We start from the raw sequence: 23,816 nt of genomic DNA on the forward strand, positions 1-23,816 counted from the left end.
CTAAGCATGTGGTTGGACCAAATGGTTGGAGAGGAGTAGAGGAGGCACACATGACTCAGAGCCCTTTGTTTTAGAGGGGGCTTTTGGACGACGCAAAGAGCCATTTTCTTCCTCCACCCATGGAATACTTAAAACACACACTCCTTTTTTCTCTATCTTCATATTATTATTCGCTTATAACTTTGTTAATGTTATCTCACAAAAACATTATTACAATCACTTCTTTTGTTATATTGAACTCCTTCTTATTTGATATTTATATATTATACAAAACTTATACATTTGTTTTATAAAAAGTAAACTGATAAAATGATATCCTGATCTATGCCCCATAAAAAATTGCCAACCATCCCAATGGCAATCAAAAGGCAGTGATGGTCTATGTCATCTTTACTGGCTTTTTCTGACTACTATGACTTTTAGTATAATTTTAATCAGTTTCTCCTAATCACGGTTTCTCATTGCCTACACATCCACAGGCTTTTTTTAATGAACCAGAATTTTAAATGCAAAATAAAAATGTCAATGAAATAAGAAAAAAGCTTTAGCCAACGCGTGAGAGAGAAAGTTAGAGAGAGAAAGTTAGAGAGAAAACTCTGGGGATCCGGCGGTCGGTCGGCGCGTGAGCGTCCGTGCCGCCGCCGGAGTCCTTTCTTCTTCCAGAATAAATCGTCAGTCCCTGTCTCCTCCTTTCCTTTTCCGGTTTCCGCCGTTCGGAGCTTTGGTCAGCCATCAACCGCCGTGGTTACGGTTCTGGAGTCACGACGCGGTTTGCGGGAAGGATGGGGGGTTAAGTTGTGCTTTCTTGGTTTCCGGGAGTCGGAGGCTCACACAGATCCGTCGCCGCCGGTCTTTGCATCCGTGGCGGGGAAGCTTCCTTAGTTCCGCCGTCTTCGGCTCTAGTTCCCGGGGGGTGAAGGCTATCACAGCTTCGCGTCGCCGGATCTTGTCCCCTAGTCTTTTAGGGTCTGGTCTTTTTAGTTTTTGTTTTTCTCATCGTTTAGTCTTAGCTTTTGTTTGTGCGCGTGTCGGAGGAGAGAGAAGCTCTCCGGTGGAAACGGTTATGTTGCATGCGAGATTCCTTTTGGGTGGTTGTGATGAACGATGGTGGAGGTGATCTCGCCGTGGCGATCGATCCCTTCCGTTTGTAGAGGCCCAAAGATGCTTGCGGTGAGGTTTGGTGGAGCTGCGGAGCTCCGGTCTGGTCGAGAGATCCGAAGGATGGATCTCCGGCGAAGATGAGAGGTGGTGGAGATGAGACGCCTGTGTGTCACGTGTCCCCTCGTCGTCGAGGATGGCAACACGTGGCCTCGCATCGAAACAGCTGAAATTCGAGGCGGCTGCTCTCTCGCCGGTTTGGAGATTAGGGTTTCTCAAGTTGGGCCGGTGGTTTTTGGGCCCTTTTGGTTATCGTGTTGGGTTTTATTTTTGGGCTTTTATTGTAATTTTCTGGGCTTGGTCCATATCCATTAGTATTAAAAAACGTATTGACGGAAAAAAAAAAAATAAGAAAAAAACAGTCACATTCTAGCTAGCTCGAATTTTCAAGGAATTAATAGGCTTTGTTCATTCTATCATTTATTTCATTTTGTTTTCAGTTCTTATCAATACGATACGAGATATTGTTGTCGTCAATAGATTAGCTCAATGTTGTTGTCACTTCGTCCCTGATCCCAGGATTTATCTCCACCGATATTGGGGAACGTCAGGGATGGTCCCACACTCCCATGTCATCATCCAGCTGCTCCGTCCATTCCACCTATATAGCCAAAGATGATATGATCAACGACTTGTCTCCTCAAGATACAAATTGAAGTCAGATAAATAATGTTAAGAAACGGATAGAATGACTCGTGCTGGATGTAAAAAGCCGTAGTTGTAATTGGACCTGGTAGGGCACATTATGTCCTTTTCCTTTACCTTACGCCTCCGAGCCCACTTGCTGACTTAAATTACATTTAGCTTTATATGGTTCAATGTTATCATATCTACTTATCAGAATAAATAAGCGATCCATCGTCGTGGGAGAGTCCAAGAGACATATGCCCCTTCAACAATTTTATTGGTCGTACCCTTAAAATTCATCTCCTAATCCACGCACTTTGTATTGTCTACGGTATTACGTCATCCACTATAAATACTTTTAACAAAGAGAAATTAAATTAATATTTGATTATATCTCTTGTTTGTTGATTCCCTTCCACACATGTCGGATCTTACTTACGTAATTAGTAATATACGTTTTTAAGGTTTATAATTTCATTGACTTCAGAGTATTGGTCCAACTCAAACGGAGGTATAGTAAGGATTGTAATGCAAGCAAATGAAAGAGTCAAAATGTCGATACTTGGGGAAGATTGGGCTGCAAAGCTTGAGACGTTCCGGTTAGCTACACCGATTTGCATGCAGGTTTTCAGACAAGATAACTCTGTAACTATATACAGTATAACTTCTTTAAATTAATACTCTATAAATTAATATACACTAAAAATCTCTATAAATTAATATAATTTTATAGTTTTAAATTGAGTTTTTTGTTCAATTAGTATATCCATAAATTAATATCTCTATAAATTAATAAAAAATATAATATTTATGTAATCCCAATATTATTAATTTATAGAGGTTTCACTGTATATCTGATTCTTTAATTACAGAGTTTGTGTTGAACAACATCTTTAGATTTTGTGTTTAAATATGTCTTGGGATTTAATTATTGTGCTGATTTTGGATGCTTAGGTTTTGATTTGTTAAACAACTTCCATAGAAGAAATAAGGTAATTAATATTGAAGCCAAAAGAAATAAAACAAGGATATATATAATAATTGTTATGTTTGTGAATAATACAAGAAGCAAAAATAAACAGAAAACAAAAAAATCGTAATCGGTCAAGAATCAAAATGCTGTAAGAAAAAAACTCAAAAACAGAATTTCAAATTTTCTGTATTCCCTCTTAGTTAAACGCTCCACAGTCACGACGAATGTTACCATTGTGTCCAGTTTTAACGCCAACGCGGCCAAGCTTGGTCATAGCTTTAACAAAGGCGGCGTTGAAAGCAGCTGAGTTCTTGGCCCAAGAGTCAACGGTGGGCCTAGAGCGACGATTGGTGTAGAGAACTTGGTCGGAAGTGAAGAGTCCTTTGCCTTGTTGGAGATTCCTGAAGTAAATGTTGTCTAACTTCTTTGGAGTGATTGGGTCAATGTTAATAGCGATTCTTGGGTCAACGTTCTTGGGACAAGCCAATCGAAGGTCCTTAGCGTAGCCTTTATTTAGAGTTGGATCAATGATATGTGTGCGGTTGAAGTTGTAGATTCTGTTGAATACTTTGCTACAATGGGCGAATCCGAGGGTGTGAGCCGCTGCATGGAGAAGTTTGAAAAGGTTTAAATTAAATGTATTTTGATGATCTAAATAATGTTTTTTAATTTGTTAGGAATCTCACTTTTCACTTTAAGAAGTAGTGAAATATATCAATATTTAATGTTAATATTATTACCTGAAAGAGCGATCATATCCTCTTGAGTAAGTTTGTTTTTGGCAAAGAGCTTGTTGAGTTTGTCAACGTTATCATTTGGTCCTGGCAAGTTTCCGTGGACGCTGGCAGCTGTAGACTCCAAACCGTCACGCCTTCCGAGTTCCACCGGGTACGACGGTCCTTCAGCCTAAATCACATCCAAAAAGCTACTTTTTATATATCGTGTACACTTGTGCATTTTGTTGGTTATAATTAAGGAGAATGTTTTGTCTATAGTTTCTTTAAGATTGATAAATGACTTTATATAACTCACCGCGACAACCACATCGCGGGTGGCTAGGGCAAGGATATCAGCACAAGAAACTTTGTTTCTACAGCTTGGGATTGCGTCAAGAGCTTTCTTGGCTTTGATCACAACATCAAATCCGTCTCCGGCCAAAGACACGTTGTCTGGATGATCCTTCTCGGCCTTGTTGTTAGGCGTTGATTGAATCATGACCGACGCATCACATCCCTATATATAACAAGCAACATGTAAGTAAGTAAGTAACCCATATTATAGAATGCAAATAAAGAAAAGCTATCAAAAGTTTTGAGCATTACGTTAACGAAGCAATCGTGGAAGAAGAGACGGAGAGTAGCTGGGATAGTAACGAATGTCTCTTTGACTTTTTGTTGGACAATTTTCCTCACAATAGCTTCAACATTAGGACATGACTTTCCGTAGAAATTGTGTTGAGCTGAGCAGTGGTTGTGTCCGGAAACACAGAGATGGTAAGGCAAAGAGCCATGGCGAGAACCAGACCTAAACGCGCCATTTCGTCTGGGGTTTATCATATTTCTTCTTCGATTGTAGTTTGTATGGTTTCTAGGCTTGGTGGTCGTGAATCTGAACAAGCTGAAGGTCTGTTTCGACGGGTCTCTTCTCGTCGCTGTTGTAGCGGTGCGGGGAATGCTTTGGTGGAGTCCGTGAGTGTCTTCGACGCTGTGGTTTCTACTAGATCCGAGCTTTTGAGTCCTTTAGGTTCAGAGAAGCAAAAGGTTCAGTATCTGGAGTGGCCTTTACGGTGGTCTTGGGTGGTTTGGTCGTAGTCCGTCACCGGTGAAGATCAAAGGATTATGTTCACCTGGAGGGAGTTATCCTGTTTGCGGCCTCCAATTGTCGTAAGTTCTTATCGGTATTACGTTCTGGCTAGGAGTGTGGAGGAGTCGTTTTTGTGATGAGAAAAGATTCTTAATCATGTCCATTTTTATTATTGTTGTCAACCATGTCCATCTTTACGTAGTTGTACAGTTTTGCTAGGTTAAACTCATATATGTCCATGGATCAAATCAATCGAACCTTGCAAAAGTTCAAAATTGTAATTTTTTTTTATTATGAAATTGTAATCATCTCAAAACGAGAATTGAAGAAGTCTTACCTTTCTTGGCAAGCCAAATCCAGTGCCTCCCTCCAGGCAAGATGGGAGCTGAAGATTCAATCATATGGCTCCCATTGCCCTCAGGAGTCTACTCAACAAGATCGGGGTATAACTCTGCTGTTCACGGCCTCTAGAACAGACAAGACACGCAAACCCGGGGTACTTCAATTGGTTGGGAGATGTATGGAGGGGATCTTTCTCTCCCAAAATGAAGATGTTCTTGTGGTCAATCATACAGAATGCTCTCCCCTTAGGGGAAAACCTGCAAAAACGTGGACTAGGATCAGACTTCAACTGCATAAGATGCCAAGAAAAGGAAACAAAAGAGCATATTTTCTTCAAATGCCAGTATGCGAGAGAGGTATGGAAACAAATACCACTGGCTAAAGGTCCACATATATTGGATGACGACAGTTTCGAGAAAGCAATTACAAAGTTCCGTCAAGCGATCTGTCTTCCTCCGACAGGAATCAGAGGCAGTGTACTATCCTGGATCTGCTGGGCAATATGGAACTCAAGAAACACGCTGGTCTTTGAAAAGAAAAGCTATACCTCTGAGGAGACAGCGACAAAAGGAGTAGCATCAGCACAAGAATGGAATCTAGCGCAGCAAAAAATCGAACTTCATACCTCCTTGTTGCAGAAGGAGAGGGAAACGACATCATCTAATAGAAGGCAACAAAATGGGGAAGCGGTTATCTGCCACACAGACGCGTCTTGGGAGAAAGAGAGAAAGAGAGCAGGACTAGCTTGGATGTTCTCAGGCTCACCCCCCCTATCGTACTGGAAGAAACCCGTGTAGAGGAGTTTGTTGGATCACCACTAGTGGCAGAAGCCATGGCGGTTCGAGCGGCTCTATCGAAGGCTCTGGAGCTCGAGATCTCCGATCTTAGAATCCACACCGACTGTTTAACGCTCCTTGGAGCAATCACCTACAATATATATTCTTACATGCATGCATGCATGTCGGTGTTTGTATATATCCTTTTTAACCTCAAAGCACACAAAGACACGCATGTGTGAAAACACACACACATACACATAACACATTCATGTGTATAAACAGGAAACTACAACATCTTAGTCCTTTCTAAAGCATCATAGAGTCTTTTTAAATATTATGTCAAAATAATATGAAATGGAAAATTTAAAGGAATTTTTTTAGAAAATCAAAGCTAATAAACAAATTAAAGGGAGTCTTCTTAAATGTTATGTCAAAATAATATGAAATAGAAAATTTAAAGGAACTTTTTTAGAAAATCAAAGCTAATAAACAAATTAAAGGGAGTCGTCGAAATAAGCGCATGATCGTAGCATAGGAGGGACAAGATGATGCAGCGGCATCATCACCTTCAGCAGCAACTTGAATATTCAAATTCATTTGTCTTATGATTTCGGTTTTTACAATATTCCTTTTATTATTCGTTTTGGGCTTTTATAATTAGTATGACGGTTTATAATATCCTTATCCTTATGGGATTTGTCCAAACGGATGGATATATAAACAGAGCTTTATGTTTCTTGTTAGACACGTTTTGATTTATAAAGAAGAGCTTTGCTTTTATCCCTTGTTCGATTCGATTCTATTCATCAAACATGAAGTTGGTCTCAAGAAGCTATCGCAAGAAACTCTTGATCGATCCAAGAACAGGTCTCGAACGCTAAATTCTTAGATCGACCGTTCACCCATTCGTACGCTGCGCCAGGTTGGTATCAGAGCTCTGCTACGCTCCGAATCCTTCTCAACCCGCTACAATGGTTCGTAAGACTCGTGCTCAGCAATACGCTGATGACGATGACACCCCTGCTACTCAACAATCCATTCACGATCTCCAGGCACAAGTAACGGCTCTGATAACTGCTGTTGCTAACCTAACAGCACAACAAACCGCCCCTGCCGTACGACGTGACCGTCGTGATCGCAACGACCAAGTCTCTATCCATAACGACTCGGATAACGACGCCGACGACAATCCGTTTGCTCCTCTCCGCCAGAACGCACGCCGCCGCGGGGATAATGATAACGACTCAAGTTCAGACGACAACAAAGATGAACCTTCGTGGAAATCATCCTTTAAACTTGAAATACCCCTGTTCCATGGTTCAACGATTGCAGAAGATTTACTCGACTGGTTTGTAACTGTTGAGGAAATACTGGAATTCAAAAATATACCACGGGATCAATGTGTTCCACTTATTGCAATCCGATTCCGTGATAGGGCTGCCGCATGGTGGTCTCAAAACAAGACTACACGAGCTCGCACCGGGAAAACGAAGATTCACACTTGGGATAAGTTTAAGCGCGAGATGCAAAAAATTTTTTTGCCATATAACTATGAGCAATTAATGTTTCAGAAGTTCCAAAACCTACGGCAAGGCACACGTTCCGTCGATGACTATGCCACGGACTTCTTTAAGATGATCAACCGTGTGGAACTTCGAGACTCTGAGTCACAGTTGGTTATGAGGTTTATCGGAGGCTTACGCCAACAGATTCAATACACATTAAACTTATTCAGACCGCAAACAATCTCTGAAGCTCATCAACAAGCACTCACAGTAGAGGCACAAACCCGTACGGGGTTCTCTGCTTAGGGTTCCAACCGACAAACTCGTTCGCCGTCAACAGCCCCTGCATCTTCATCCACACCTAGCGAGACAGCAACACCAAAAACAGACACGGCTATTGTGCCTGTTGACGCTCAACGACAGACACGGCCAGGAGGGTTCCGCTGCTACACTTGTGGCGAAACCGGACATCGCCAATCAGCTTGTCCAAATAGAGCTCGCCGTGGACTTCTTCTCGACGAACAACCAGACGAGGACAATATGCCCATCTACGATGAGGAAGAAGATGTGGAAGAACTCGCTGCCGATACGGGAACCTCATTGATGCTTCGCCGGTCATGTTTGGCTCCTCACGGTTCTCCTCGAAACCCACAACGAAACAACCTGTTTCATTCAAAGTGCACCATCAACGGCAAAGTATGCAACTTTATTATTGATTCCGGAAGCTCTGAGAATGTAATCTCCGCTGATGCAGTCAAGAAGCTCTCTCTTCCCGACGAACCGCACCCAACTCCTTACAAACTCGCTTGGTTGGAACAGAACAACGACTTCCCGGTGACGCGCCACACCATGGTTTCTTTTTCTATTGGAGATTCATACCATGATAAGACTTACTGCGACATTGTCCCTATGGATGCTTGCCATATCCTCCTTGGCCGTCCCTGGGAATACGATCGTCGTGTTCTTCATGATGGGTTCCTGAACACTTACAGTTTCCGGTTTAATAACCGCAACTTTGTGCTCAAACCTTCCCCGCCTGCCTCTCTCTCACCAACACCTGCATCTCTCACCACTCCGACCGCTCCGGTACTTCTTCTCCAACGGACCCCATTTGAAGCTCTCATGAAAGATACAGGACTAGTCATAATTTTACTTCTCTCACCGGTCTCATCTACGACCCCATCGACACACCCGCAACTCACTACGCTCCTTTCAGAGTTTGAAGATGTATTCCCTACCAAGCTACCCTCGGGTCTCCCTCCGCTCAGAGACATCCAGCACCGCATCGACTTAGTTCCTGACGCCGCACTACCAAATCGTTCTCACTATCGCATGAGTCCCACAGAACATGAGGAACTTCGTCGACAAGTGGAAGATCTTGTCTCTAAGGGCTACTTACGCGAAAGCTTGAGTCCGTGTGCCGTTCCTGCGTTACTCATCCCAAAAAAAGACGGCACTTGGCGAATGTGCGTCGATAGCAGGGCTATTAATAAAATTACGGTCCGGTACCGCTTCCCGATTCCTCGTCTTGACGATCTTTTGGATCAAATAGGCTCAGCTTCAATCTTCTCCAAATTAGATTTGCGCAGTGGTTATCACCAAATCCGTATTAACCCAGGGGATGAATGGAAAACAGCATTCAAAACGCGGGAAGGTCTTTTTGAATGGCTAGTCATGCTTTTTGAATTATCAAACGCGCCGAGTACATTTATGCGTGTCATGAATCAAGCATTACGGCCCTTCATTGGGAAGTTTGTGGTCGTATATTTTGATGATATTCTCATCTTCAGCAACTCTTTGGCCGAACATGTTGATCACTTGCGTGATGTCCTCACCGTGTTACGCCGCGACAAGTTCTATGCAACGGCGAAAAAGTGTGCCTTCGGAGTCACTGAGGTACAATTTTTGGGTTACATTGTCTCGTCTCAAGGTTTATCAGTGGATCCTGGTAAGGTTTCAGCTATACGAACTTGGCCAACGCCAACAACACTCACTGAAACACGCAGCTTTCACGGCCTTGCCTCCTTCTATCGTCGTTTCGTCTCTCAATTCAGCAGTCTTATGTCGCCAATTACAGATTGCATACGCGAAGGGAAATTCATCTGGACTCCGGAAGCGGATCGCGCTTTCCACATCATTAAAAACAAGCTCTGTACAACGCCAATCTTAGCTCTGCCGAGCTTCAATGCTGTCTTTGAACTACACACATACGCTTCTAAAACTGGTATTGGAGCAGTTTTAAGTCAAAACAATCGACCTATTGCTTTCTTTAGTGAGAAGTTATCGAACTCCCGTCTCCGCTACAGCACCTATGACGTTGAGTTTTATGCCATTATCCAAGCGATCAAGCACTGGCGACACTACCTTTTTCATCGAGAATTTGTTCTCTACACTGACCATGATGCTTTGAAACATCTCCATACGCAGGTTAAGGTCTCGTCGCGTCATGCATCCTGGATCGCCTACCTACAACAATTTAAGTTCGTCATTAAGCACACCTCGGGTCTTTCCAACCGGGTCGCGGACGCTTTGAGCAGGCGCCATTCTATTCTTACTACAATGCATACAACGGTCCTTGGATTTAGTTCCTTTGTTGACCTCTACGCCTCAGATCCTTTCTTTGGCCGGATCTTCACCGACACCACAGCAGGTCTTCCTTCTCCTTATACTCTTTGCGACGGTTTCTTGTTCCGGGACAATAGGCTGTGCATTCCTGAATGCAGCCTGCGGCTTAAATTGATCACGGAAATCCATCAAGAAGGCCATGTTGGTCGTGACAGAACGTTGCATCTTTTATCTACGTCCTACTTCTGGCCCACGTTACGACGTGATGTTGAGCGGTTTGTTGAAAGATGCATTACTTGCCAACAATCTAAGGGTGCTACATCAAATGCGGGATTGTATATGCCCTTACCTATCCCAACTCAACCTTGGACAGATATCAGTATGGATTTTGTAGTCGGCCTTCCAAGAACTCAGCGAGGGTTCGATTCTATCTTCGTTGTTGTTGATCGATTCTCCAAGATGGTTCACTTCATACCTTGTAAAAAGACTACAGATGCTCTTCAAGTCGCTATTCTCTTTTTCCGCGAGGTCTATAAGTTACATGGGCTTCCGTCTTCTATCGTCTCAGATCGAGATTCTCGTTTTCTTGGTCATTTTTGGCGTTCCTTGTGGAAGCTGCTTAATACTAGTTTGGATATGAGTTCAGCATATCATCCCCAAACTGATGGGCAAACCGAGGTCACCAATCGTTCGTTAGGTAATCTGTTGCGTTGCTTGGTCGGGGATGCAGTGAAAACGTGGGACTCTCGCATTCCTCAGGCTGAATTCGCGCACAATCGCGCGGTAAATCGAAGTTCGGGTTTCTCTCCTTTTCACGTCGTGTATGGCATCTTGCCTCGTGGACCGGTTGATCTTTCTACTCTTCCTGATCGCTCGCATCTTCATGGTGATGCTTCCACTTTCGTTGACAACATCCTTGAGGTTCATGCTCAAACTACTCAGCTCTTGGAAGCCTCCTCCTCCAAATACAAAACAGCTGCGGACACTTCTCGTCGCCGTCTGGTCTTCGCTGCTGATGATTTGGTATGGGTTCATCTTACGCGAGATCGCATGCCAGCTCGGGCTTATAATAAGCTCAAGTCCAAAAAGATTGGTCCAGTTCGTGTCATCTCTAAGATCAATGATAATGTTTACCGTCTGGAGCTACCATCTGACATCACCACTTCTGACGTCTTTAATATCCGGTACCTCTCTCCGTACAAGTCACCCGACGTCCCCTCTGATTCGCGGTCGAATCCTCCTCACCCCAGGGGACCTGATGCAGCGGCATCATCACCTTCAGCGGCAACTTGAATATTCAAATTCATTTGTCTTATGATTTCGGTTTTTACAATATTCCTTTTATTATTCGTTTTGGGCTTTTATAATTAGTATGACGGTTTATAATATCCTTATCCTTATGGGATTTGTCCAAACGGATGGATATATAAACAGAGCTTTATGTTTCTTGTTAGACACGTTTTGATTTATAAAGAAGAGCTTTGCTTTTATCCCTTGTTCGATTCGATTCAATTCATCAAACAGGAAGTTGGTCTCAAGAAGCTATCGCAAGAAACTCTTGATCGATCCAAGAACATGTCTCGAAAAACCCTAAATTCTTAGATCGACCGTTCACCCATTCGTACGCTGCGCCACAAGACATGACTGCAGGAGTCAGTGTCTTGTTTGGTTCGAGATCAACCTACGAAGAAGGAAAGACACTCTTCTTCCTCTTCTTCACAACTCTCGATCGTTCATTCTATAAGGCTACCATATACTAATCTAATTTTGTTATAAGTCCGACCCATTTATAATAAACAATTGATTTTCAATGTTTACAAACAAATTCCGAGGAAGGAGTGAGAGCACTCCACAAACGAGTGAGCCGATCAAACCCAAGGCTCCATGCCATTGCCCCTCCTCTCTCCGGCAACGTGTGCCTCTCTCTCCAACGTTTGTTTCTTTATTTTGGATTTAGAAATAAAATTAGTAGCTAGTTGTCACATGTTATATGTTGTCGCATACTCACATATAACATATTATCATATACAACACATTAATAAACATCAATAGTAGTTAGGTTGACAAAATATAATGAAAGAAAGGTTAGTGGCTAGATTTTTAATCTATTTTCTAAAACAAAATATAATAACCTTGCACAAAACAAACGTCCATATACTAACCCAAGTACAGCTCTCTTCATAATCTGCTCTTATGTATAATTAGCTATTATAAAAGAACATTGAATTAGGATAAGTGAGTTGCAGTGGATTTGATGTTGTTCCCGTTACACAATTATAAATATGACATAACATGCAAACTGTGCACACAAGAAAAAAGAAGAAGTCATAACATGCAAATTCAACAAGATAAAATTAACACAAAACGTCCAACTCTTTAAGACATGCCTTGTATTAACTTAAATATGACATAACATGCAAACTCAACAAGATAATCATTTTTCGTTTTTAGATAAATAAAGTCGGTCCAGAAACATTTAATCAGAAAACCTTTAAATAAATAACGCTAGAAATAATTGTTATCATTACCTATAGAAGAATTATTTGGTCACTTTTATATGTGTTTCGTAGATACGGTAATCAGATCCTGTTGGGTCAGTTTTAAGAGACCTCTAATGGAGGTGGGATTCTTAATATATATATATATTATATATATATAAGTAATTGTGAGATTCATAATTTTTGTGAAATTTTATAGGTAAGGATTTTTTTAAGATTCATATATATATATATATGTTAAAGAGTATCCTCTCCTCTATACCCAACCATACCATGCAATGTTTTAAACTCCCACTCTCGTTGTGTAAGAGAATACAGTCGGCTTTGACTAGGTTTTGGTGGGATTCAAATACCGGAACCCGGAAAATGTCATGGGTAACTTGGGATACTATGACAAGAGCTAAGAAAGATGGAGGCTTAGGTTTTAGAGATATACAGTGCTTCAATGACGCCCTCTTGGCCAAACTCAGCTGGCGCATACTGGAATCACCCTCTTGTCTACTAGCTCGGGTTCTCAAAGGGAAGTACTTCCATGATCAAGAGTTCCTCCAAGTTACACCTCCTGCGAGCTGTTCACATGGCTGGCGTGGAATCCTTATAGGAAGAGATCTCCTAAAACAGCATCTAGGATGGGCCATTGGAAACGGAGATAAGGTACTCGCTTGGCAGGATGATTGGCTATCTCTCTCAGAAGTAGAACGTCCTATGGGACCTATACCAGAGGGTGTATGCAACCTTAAAGTCGCGGATTTGATCTCTATGGAATCTAAGGAATGGGATAAACAAAGGATTGAAAGATCATTCCCACTTCTCCTTGGCAACATCCTAAGCATCAAACCAAGCAAATGGGGGGGGGGGGGGGGAGAAGACAAGCAAGTATGCCTACTCTGGAACCTACTCTACAAAGACAGGCTACCACTCATCTATGGAAAAAAGAGCAGAAACAGAAACCACGACAACCCATCTCTCGCAAGAATGGATGAAAGAAGTGTGGACAATTCAGACTGCTCCAAAACTCAAGCTATTCATTTGGAAAATCAAGCACAGAGCACTACCAGTAGGAAACAGACTAGAGGCAAGACAGATCACCATAGAGGCTAAATGCATTCATTGTGATGGAGAGGAAACTATAAACCATCTATTCTTCCACTGTCCATATGCAAAAAAGGTCTGGGAGTTAATACTTTTCTCTGGAGAGTTCACACCATCGCCTCAGAACAACTTCGATGTTGAATGGAAAAAACTGCTACAAGCAGTAACACTTCCCCCCGTGGGCATGGGTATTTGTCCTCTAGCACCTTGGATCCTCTGGTCAATCTGGTCAGCACGAAACCAAAAAATCTTTCAAAAAAGATCCTTCTCTGAACAAGAGACACTAACAAAAGCTATTGTGGATGCGAAAGAATGGCTGGAGGCCCAGACAGTAGCACTAACCTCTCAGCATAAGAAACATCCACAAGTAAGAGATGGGTTTGAAGTGATATGCAGATCAGATGCAGCGTGGAAACAGGAGCATAAAGCGGCTGGATTAGCTTGGAGTTTCTACCAAAATCAGAATGAGAAAATCAGCTCTCACAATCAATCTACAACGTTTGTGATTTCGTCCCTCGTGGCTGAAGGACTAGCAATTCGCGCAGCAATGGAACATGCAATCTCCCTACAGATGCGATCTGTCCTTTTTGAATCCGATTCCCTTCAGCTGGTGACGTAGATTGCAGAGGGATCGAGCTTCTCCAACCTTCATGGCATAATATCGGACATATATCGTCTCTCTGATTGTTTTGATTCAGTTTCTTCTAGATTTTGTCGTAGGGAGTGTTTAATCTTCGAAGACTCTGTAGCGAAGAAAGCTCTTGTTGACTTTTGCCTAAACCAAGAGGCTACTGGCTTTGGTTTAAGCTAATTAATGAAATCGATCGGTTGTGAACAAAAAAATAAAATATATAATACATATATTAAGAACTCCAATTAGGGTTCCCTTCCCATTGGAGATGGTGATATATGGTATTTTATACATCTTGTATATATGCTTTTCAATTGGTTTTCAAGTCTTTATCGAGTCTTCCTAGTCCTTTTTGAGTCATTACAGGTCTGGAGTTGCATTGGATAGGAGATGGACTAGCTGGAACAAAAGAGGCAGCAAAAAGTGCAATTTGGTGATTTTTACGCAGAACAGTCTTGATGACTGTTCCGGATAGCGGAGCAACCCGAGTGACTGTTCCGGATAGCGGAGCTACCCGAGTGACTGTTCCGAGTGACTGTTCCAGCGGCAGATATTTTTAAGGAAACTACAACCTATTTCGGGATTTGCCTAATCTCTCTATTTTCTCTCCCAGCCGCCTGTGGCTTTGATATATCTTCTTTTTCTGTTTTTTCTTATCATTCTATGCTGTTTTTGAGACAAGGAACCAGACTTGAGCCTTTAGAGATTTGTGTTTTGATACTTTGTAAAGGGAGAAGGCTCCATCTCTCTCACCATAGAGAAGAACCCCCTGAACCCTTATTCTATTTTATCTACACATGTTTTATTCAGTCTCTGTCTCTGTGTGTTCTTGTTTCATGGCTGAGTAGTCAGCTTGCTTAGTCTAGGGTGTTAGGGTGTTAGATCCGTGAGCTTGACATAAATAAGTTATAAATCGATTGTCTTCATTCACTGTTGTTCTTAAGGCTTGCATCAAGTTAACCACTTAGTGCCTGATTCTAGGTTTAATCTATTCATCAAAAGTGTTATAGGTTGCTAGACATAACATGAATGAGCATTGCATCCCTAATCAGCGAAAGTAGATATTAGGGTGTTTTGTGAACATATCGGACTTGATCTCTATTGCTTGCTGTCGCATCTTGATCTAAACGAGAGTTTAAGTATCAAGATCGATCAGCATAAGGGGCAGTTCCACGACAGTGGGCTGTTCTACTTGAGTGATCCGAGTTCTAGACTGGTCTTTAATCGAACTTGAATAATTGTTTGGTTCACACTTGTTTAACACCCTATCAAACCACCCTAGGCTAGCATTTTAGTTATCTGAATACTTTAATTAATCTTGTTACTTGTTTCTCACGAAACCCTTAAATCTTAAAACCCCCATATTGTTTTAGCTAAGTATTTATCCCATAAAGATAAAGTGTAACCGTTGGTCTCTGTGGATTCGATCCTAAAGTGCTACATCGACATACTATTCGATTGTGGTAGTGTGCACATTAAATTATTTGGTGTGCGTATACAGTTTGAAGTTTGAACAGTTCGAAAGGACATCAACGGCTAAGTTTTCTCCTGCAAGCGCAAGGCTTATCGGACCCACGACATGCCACCTATTTTCAGATTCTGATTCGCCCTTTCCTTAATTATTCCCTCAAAAGTCTGTTACTTCAAATTATTTTAGCATATCTACATTTTTATAAATCTTAATAACCATGCTTCTTTCTATAATGCATAGTTATAAATATATATTAAGACAACTGGAGTTGTTGCTTTGTTAGTCTGGGTTGCATGTGATTCTAGCTCAGCACCATATAAGATGTTCCCCGTTATTTCTTAATCAGAATTATCATCGCGATCGAATCATTATTATTGTAAGGTTTATTAGATATAAAGTCTCCAACAACCACTAAATTCACCATTTACTTAATTCACATTAATTTGACAATGTATACAAACACACAAAATTTTGCTAATTTTACACGCATAAGATCTCTATTAGGTATTCCGATATAGTTTCGGTATTCATGATATAGATAGTAAAGATGATTATATAATATACTAGTATAATTTAAGACCAAAAAGAATCATGAGTGATATATAAACCTCAAGCCATGAATATTACTATTCTATAATTTATGGACGAAGTTAATTATGTGGATCTGATGGATCCGAAATCGAATCTAGTATTGTCTCATCTGTCAAGCATGTATATCCATGAATTCGATTATGTAGACATACATATACAGTTATATATATTGTAAGTGAAGCTTTGCTGGAGCTGTCTGGGGAGGCGGCAAATTGCATATTTCTTAGAGGAACCTTTGAAAGCTATTGGCTGAAGACTATGTTGTTTGTTCGGCAGGGGCCGAGGTAGTGAAGGAAAAGTGGGGTCAGCTGACCCCACTATTTTTTAAATATATTTGTTTTTGTTAAGGAAAAAATAATTGATTCCATTAAAATATAAAATTTGACCCCACAAAATATATAATCCTACTAAAATAATTACAATACATTAAAAATTAAAGTTATAATTTGTAGTTTTTAATAGTTTATAAATTATGTTTTTGAAAAAAAAAATTATGATTCCGGTATAAAAAATTTCTGGCTCCGCTGCATGACTCGTGAGTATGTAACAATCACTTTGGTTTTTGTGACATGTGAGAAATAGATTAATTTAATGCTTTCAAAACAAATGATTACTTAAACCCTTATTATTTAAATCTTTTCTATTAAAAGAGAAGTATCATTTTTATCTACTATTTAGAAGTCTACTAGGACCATTTCATTAATCACATAATATAACATAATAATTAATAGGAATATTAATAATAAATTAATTTTAACTATAGATTTGAAATTTATTTTCAGTTATAACAAAATCTGTTTAGAAAAATCTAACAAAATCCTACTAAATTTTTAAATAATTTTTATTAAATATTGTATTAATTAATTTCGTAATTAAGTAATATAATACTTTCATTTAAATAAATTATCTTCTACCACTAAAACAGGTTCAAATTTGTTAATCATGTCATATTTTTTTTATACAAATGAAGTTATTAACATATGTTAAAAATTTATTTCTACAGCTATATATTTTCAAAAATCATATGTTGAAGAATGTTTTTTATTTGATTATTTCAAATTATGAAAACTCAAAAACGTTAATAAAAAAGTTAAAATATATAAAACAAACCCCTACATTAATAAAGTAATAAAAAACCTAAACAATAAAATTAAAAAGTTATAAAATACATAACACTAAGATATAAATTGTATATTTAAATTTATATAATAATATCAAAATTAAATATTATATAAAATAAAAATATACCCGCACGATGTGCGGGATAAACTCTAGTAATCATTAAATTAGAGAACTTCTTTCAGAATAATATAGCCGCAGTATATATAACTACGAAGAATGTGACGCACCAATCCATATCTCATCTCTAAGCTCGTGATCATCTACTTGATCTCAAGCTCATTATTATGTTCATTATTCTCTTCATGACCTAAAAGTCGCTTTTAATCGTTTTCATCATATTCTTCCATCATAAAACCAACTTCTAAACCTGATTGCTTCAGGTTAGTTATGGTAATCCTACTAATTATTTTCTTACTTTGATTTATTTGTTTGTCATGTCTTCATCAGCTTGTAGTATATAGTTAATGAATTCGTTGATTATATTTTTTTTCGTGTGTATCCTCTAATGAAAATCCTTTTGCAATGCAGCAAAATAGAAAGAGTTGTAAACATGTATTTAGGAGCGTTGAATGTGGCTTTCTGTTTTGAATTATTAGGTTTTTGGATTTTAGAATCAAAGTAAATCGTCTATATATTATCACTGTAAATGGTGTACTTTTTAGGTTCAAATTTTACACTTGAATATAAACCAAAATATCATTTGTTCGAACTCACTTCGATTGAACATCTTACATCTCTATTGTTACCCCCACCAAACTTAACGTCAGTTTCTTACTGAAAAACCAGAAAAGTCCACAAGAATGTAAGCGAATGTTATTAATGAAAAGACAAGACTGACATACTTGTAACTTGTAAGGGAAATAACATGAAAACCCACCAAATTGGTTTAGTAAGTACGATAAATATGTATGAGATTTTGTATGTATAGATAGATGAGGATATTTTTTTGCGCATGTGTGCTCAGATTTATAACATTAGTGGCTAAAAATTGCAGAATCTAAATCGAGTACTAGCAGACAAAATAAAATTTTCTTTTCTTTTCTTGTCACAGATTATTACAAACCAAAGTTTCAAGTTCTTCAGATCAAATCTCCTTGAGATCTTGATGAAATAAAGTCTTAATTCATTGGAACATGGAGAAGCTTCTCAATCCGCACGAACAGCAGTACATGAAAATGGCTATGCTTAAACATGAAGAAACGTTCAAGCAACAGGTAATTACTGATTATTAGTAGATTCTGATCTTTTCCATCTTACATCATAAACACATGAAAACGAAAATGAATATATGGTTTTTAATATGCATTCAGGTATATGAGCTTCATAGGTTATATCAAGTCCAAAAGATTTTGATGAAGAACATGCAAATCAACGAGGGGAATAATATAAGTTCAGAACTAGGGACGTTCATCAGAAGAGTTGACCATGATATTGACCAACCGGTGAATTTTCCCGGCGGAGGAGAATCCGGTGGTAATAATATAGAGATTATGGACGAGAGTGAGATAGAGCTAACGCTTGGACCGTCATGTTACGGTGGCGATTTGATGAGACTGAACAAGAAGAAGAAAAAGAATTCTTGGCCGGAGATAATGGACGAAAATTTTAATTCCGGCCACCGGAGCTTCTCGTCGTCTTCGACAGGGTCAAGCAATAATAACCTCAACAATCTTGAAGAACAAGAGAGATTAATGAAACATCAGAAGCAGAAGCAGCCATGGCTTCAAGCATTGACCTTGAATGTTATTTGATAATAATAAATAATATTCGTAGTAGCTATATTCTGAAATAGATTTATCTTCCTCTCTTCGATTTAGTATATTTTTACCAGGTGATCTTTTTAATGCTTATCAGTAATTTTCTTCTATAGTTTCTTTCTAGGTTTCTTGTAAATAAAATCAATATAAATACTACAATGCTAAAATTCGAGAATACTGATCACTATATACTACAATGATTTTAAAATCAATATAAACGTTTTACTTTGTTTACAAAAATTGATTATTAATTATTTTTGAGTTCGACGTATATAATTTTCATTTCCAGAATTTACCATATTCAGATTTTTAAGTATACCTACACAAGGTTCGGTCCTTACATTCTATATACATATGAAAGAAAATGAAAAAGAAATTGGAGCATTATTATTACTAGTTAATGAAAGAATAATGGATGAGAAGCTATAAAAGGGGCTTTTACCAAAAAAAAAGAGGGGCCAATGATGTAGTTAAGGGACAAGAACATGCACTATCTGCTGGCATGTTACCTTCAGACTTCAAACATCACCTACTTCCCCTCATTTTAGTTATGATTTTTATATATTTTCTGCTTTCCAAATTAAAGAGAATTAAAAATCTAATAGTAAAATTCTGATACATGACCCCAAGATCTTGTTTGAGATCACTATCAGCTTTAGAATTCCAAGTTCTCTGTATCTATGATCTAATCCTCAGAAGCTCCACAGTATATATAAATATGACTGTAAATGGTGTATTCTTAAAATTTGATGAAAAAGTTTACATTAAAAACAATTACCAGCTTTATGTAGGAATAAACACCATAAACACACAAAGAAAACAAATGTTTATAAGTAGAGAAAACCCTTTGAATCAGAACTCAGAAGTCCCAACAAAAATTAAACATAAACTCATGTATTTATATACTATGTTTTTTTCAAGAAATAGAGTGTCTCCGATCTTTAGGTGGTTTGGTTCTTCCTCTAGGTGGGATGCCAAAAGGGTTTAGCTTTCCGAGTTTCTTTGAAACAGAGTTTATGAATGACTTTCTTGGCAATGGAGGCTTATCCATTGAAGCAGTTGATCTTGGAGAACTGTGATTGCTGCTCATGGTTGTTGTTGTTGATGATTTCTTCTCATTATTTTCTTTCTCAAACTCTTTAAGCTTCATCTTCATTTTGAGAAGTTCCAGTTTCAAGTCCTGGTTCTCGCGTTTCACCTTGGAGAGTTCGTCGTTGTAGGAGCTGAGCTTAGGAGGTGGAAGAACAGTTGCTGTAGGTTGTGGTGGTGGTGGTGCTGGAGAATCTGAATCGTTAGTGACTTCTCCTCGTAGGCGTTGTTGTTCATAGTAAAGGACTTGAACAATGGTTTGAACCGGAAGACGATCGTTCTGAGCTGCATGAGCGCATGCTTCACGTGATAGTTTCTGGCAATCCATTAAGCTGCATACTTTCTTCCTCTCTACGTCACTCATATTCGGATGCGCCTGCAAGAAGAACATATAATTCATGCAATAGCCTTGATTAAGATAGTGCAAATGAAATGTATATGTTTATTATCTTAAATTCTTAATACTCTCTATGTTTCACGAATAATGTCACTTTGTAATTATTATTTTTGTTTTAAAAATAGAGTCAAGTTTAAATTTATAATATAATTTTATATATTTGATCACTTATTGTTTTTTTTAATAGGTAATAAAATATTTTTAATTAGTTATATATAAATAGGAGTATATTAGTATATTTTGCAATTTTTTTAATCCGCATGAGATGCATTAAAACGACATTCCTGGCATAGTTACCTTCAAGTAGATGTCGACGGCTCGATACATACCATCTTCAGTAACTCTGGACTGTTCAGGAATAAGTTCAGCTAAACCAGTGAACTTCTGCAAGCTCACATTCCTATCAGAAGCTATCTCAGCCAAATAAGTCTCCATCAGTTTACCAACACGTTCCATGTCACCGGCAAGATCAACACCATTGTTGCTTAACCTGACTCCTTCAACCTCAAACTCAAGATAGTTCATGAGAATGCGCTGAACAGTGTCCGTATCAAACAAGGAGTGTTCTCCAGTGAAAGAATAAGAAGGAATCAAGAGATCATCAAGAACTGCTTGTGGCAATTGTAACCCCATTCTCTTCTCTAAGTCAAGCCTACAAGCAACCGTTGTTTCTAGGTATATAGCTGCACGTAGAAGCATGGAGAGAAAACTAACTGACATTGCGTTTCTCTCTCGAGGAAGAAGGCTTACTATTGTTTCGAGAATCACTCTCTTCTCGTGTTCTTGTTTTGGTTCAATCTTCTTGGTTCCTTTACCGAAAATCTCCTGCAAAGAACTAAACTGATTAACAAGGCCGGATCTAAGATTCTCGGTGTATAAGCATTTCTTTAAGAATTTTAATTTAAAAAAAATCGTAGAAAATCGTAATTTAGAGACCTATATAAAAAAACTTCCAGAAATTTCACGCGGTTGTGCGAGTGAATAAAAGTAAAACCCTAACAACTCTGTTATATAATGGTAACTTGTGTCTGAAGGAAACTCACCAGGCCTCGAAGAGATTTCTGAGCATAGAGCATAAGCACTGGACCAAGCCCATACTGCTTAAACCCTCTAGCCATCATTGCTATCAGGACACGTTGAAACGAATCAATCCTAAGAACAGTCAAGTCTTCAGCCCACCAGTCAACCACAGGCTGCTTGCTCACAACCTCACTGTTACTATTATTACTCGTAGGACTGCAAAACTGGCTCTCCTGACAAGTCATATAAGCAATGGCATCGATGCAACGGCTCACGAGTTTCACTCTTTCAGCAATGGGCAACAACTCCTCTGACTTGTGCAAGACTGTGATGGCACTCGATAAGCTCTTGAGAGCTACTTCGTTCAAGTAAGCTTCGGATCTTGAAATGAGGTTTTCTACAGAGTGTTCCTCTGTCATCTCTAGATACTCTGATGCACATCGAAGCATGGCAATGTTCTCTGTGCTCATATCGAAGTTAATACCGTAGCAGAACTTAGTTGTTAGCTCGAATGCTTCAGAGCCTCCAGGGATGTCTGGGATCTTGATAACAGTAGCATCTGAATCGTTTGTAGATTCAGACACAAGTTTTTTGAAAAGCCCACATTTGGACAAAAGTGGGAACTGCAAGAGAGATTGATCATGTCACTGGCTTTGCATCATATATATTAAATTATTAATCGATAAATTTTAGGTTTAGAGTTTACCTTGTGCAGTGAAAAAGAAGCTTCTCCTACGTGAACGGTGACATCACTAGAGACTTCCTGAGAAGATATCCTGATACAATGTAACAAATATTTTTACTTGGAAAATAGAAATAAAAAATGGATCCAGAAATAAAAGTACAATAATCCAAGATAAGTAAAGTAATCTAAATAATAGATTTAGAAACCATTCACTGGTTCTCTTCATGGCTGAGGATAAAAGATCTTTCTTCTTTGCTGACATACTACGAACACTAAGCTCGCAGTTTCTTCTCACTCAAGAAATCAACCATAGAACAATATTCCAAGTCCTTCTCATGAAGAAGTTGTGCCGTTAAGAAATAAAAAGAGAATAAGATCAACCAAAAGAGTTTCTTTCTCTCTTTTCTTCTCTAATGTGCGACCAAACAGAGAAGAGAGAACCTAAACTCTCCAAACAAGGAAAATCACAAACTACCCTTACTCCAAGAGCAGAGAAGAGGACAAAGAAAAGGAAAGAAGGGCTGTTAAGTAATTTTCATGGAGAGTACAAGATAGAGAGGCTGTCCAAGGACTGTGTGTTTGTGTGGTAATGGTTTGGTTTGAAGATTTTAGAAGGGTCCATGTGGATCAGACACATCTTTATACCAAAACAAATAATTCCAAAATGAAGTAGAAAAAGAGTATCGATTCCTCTCCACATGTGTACATATCTCTTACAAGTATAATATTAATGCTTGCTATTTATTGGTTTATCCGTTTATGGTATAGAGTAGAGAGGGAAGGAGTATAAAGCTAAGCTAGAGAATATAAGATTTTATGACCGAACATGAACGATGGAAGTCTTGGTCCCTACAAAGAGTCTTATCATATTTAAATCCTTCCTTTTTTTGCTAATTGAAGTCACTATATGCCCCCAACATTTGATTATGACTCATCCCAATCTTGCAATAAATGGTGTCTTTCAATAATATAACACATCCGCATCGAAAAGTTCAAAAGATTGAAATAGTGACGATAATAATAAGAGAAGGAAGCTAGAGTCGGAGGCTATATCTTTCCGCTGGGATCTAATGGACATGACTATAAATCCGGAGGATTGGTCAACTTTTGCACCGGAGATCGAGATGTTTCAGCGACTACATGTTAACTTCGAGGATGTGAATCTGATTCATATTCTTCGAAGTAGGAACGAACGAACGGATACACTGATAAAAGAGGCTAGAACCAGAGGTTATATCTCCGGATAGACAGGAGATGCTTTCCGGAGAATCAATTCGTCGTCTGACCATCACTTGATCAAATTCATTGGGAAGCTGACAAAAAAGAAAAAAAGAAAAAAATATTATGCTACATAAATCTTGACTTATTTACCTCTAGTTAACCACGTAAAGATCAATAGCTTTATTATGCCATTATAGACTCATTGATCTCTCACATAATAGCATCTTGTTCACCCATGACCCATCCACATATTCACATGCCTCAATATCTCTGAGATGAGACGTGTGTAGGGGAAGTTCACTAATCAGATATGTGTAGACGAGTTACATACATAATGGGCCTTCAAAGCCTATATTACTTTTACTAGGCCCGTTTTAGAAAATCACGTTAGCGCAGAAACTACGCAAAAGGAAGAAAAAAAACGAGATCAGAATCACCTGCGGGAGAGCGTAGTGAATGATACATGTGCCATTCTTCCTCACCTCGAATC

General features: G+C 39.0%; 2 protein-coding genes and 1 pseudogene across 2 annotated transcripts; 1 reads left to right on the forward strand and 2 right to left on the reverse strand.

Moving 5' to 3' along the window:
- Positions 1 to 2,800: 2,800 nt before the first annotated feature.
- LOC106426320 lies at positions 2,801 to 5,956 on the reverse strand (annotated as a pseudogene).
- Positions 5,957 to 17,397: 11,441 nt separating this feature from the next.
- LOC106426328 lies at positions 17,398 to 19,089 on the forward strand. The gene is made up of 3 exons (XM_013867058.3): positions 17,398 to 17,537; positions 18,209 to 18,371; positions 18,468 to 19,089. Exons 2-3 carry the CDS (start codon positions 18,291 to 18,293, stop codon positions 18,906 to 18,908), a joined length of 522 nt encoding a protein of 173 aa, XP_013722512.1. The 5' UTR covers positions 17,398 to 17,537; positions 18,209 to 18,290; the 3' UTR covers positions 18,909 to 19,089.
- A 544-nt stretch (positions 19,090 to 19,633) lies between these two features.
- LOC106405884 (BTB/POZ domain-containing protein SR1IP1-like) lies at positions 19,634 to 22,712 on the reverse strand. Its single transcript, XM_013846442.3, has 5 exons — positions 22,312 to 22,712; positions 22,127 to 22,196; positions 21,444 to 22,043; positions 20,698 to 21,225; positions 19,634 to 20,379 (listed from the first exon to the last, which is right to left on the reverse strand). Exons 1-5 carry the CDS (start codon positions 22,365 to 22,367, stop codon positions 19,831 to 19,833), a joined length of 1,803 nt encoding a protein of 600 aa, XP_013701896.1. The 5' UTR covers positions 22,368 to 22,712; the 3' UTR covers positions 19,634 to 19,830.
- Between the last annotated feature and the right edge of the window lie 1,104 nt (positions 22,713 to 23,816).

The sequence above is a fragment of the Brassica napus genome, chromosome A2 (genome assembly GCF_020379485.1).
Source record: "Brassica napus cultivar Da-Ae chromosome A2, Da-Ae, whole genome shotgun sequence".
Taxonomy (NCBI): Eukaryota; Viridiplantae; Streptophyta; class Magnoliopsida; order Brassicales; family Brassicaceae; genus Brassica; species Brassica napus.

Coding starts and splice junctions, on each gene's coding strand:
- LOC106426328 (XM_013867058.3), top strand. CDS start 18,291: ATGGAGAAGCTTCTCAATCCGCACGAACAGCAGTACATGAAAATGGCT. Junction 18,372..18,467: donor AAGAAACGTTCAAGCAACAG/GTAATTACTGAT, acceptor ATATGCATTCAG/GTATATGAGCTTCATAGGTT.
- LOC106405884 (XM_013846442.3), bottom strand. CDS start 22,367: ATGTCAGCAAAGAAGAAAGATCTTTTATCCTCAGCCATGAAGAGAACC. Junction 22,044..22,126: donor CTTCTTTTTCACTGCACAAG/GTAAACTCTAAA, acceptor TCTCTCTTGCAG/TTCCCACTTTTGTCCAAATG. Junction 21,226..21,443: donor AGAAATCTCTTCGAGGCCTG/GTGAGTTTCCTT, acceptor AGTTCTTTGCAG/GAGATTTTCGGTAAAGGAAC.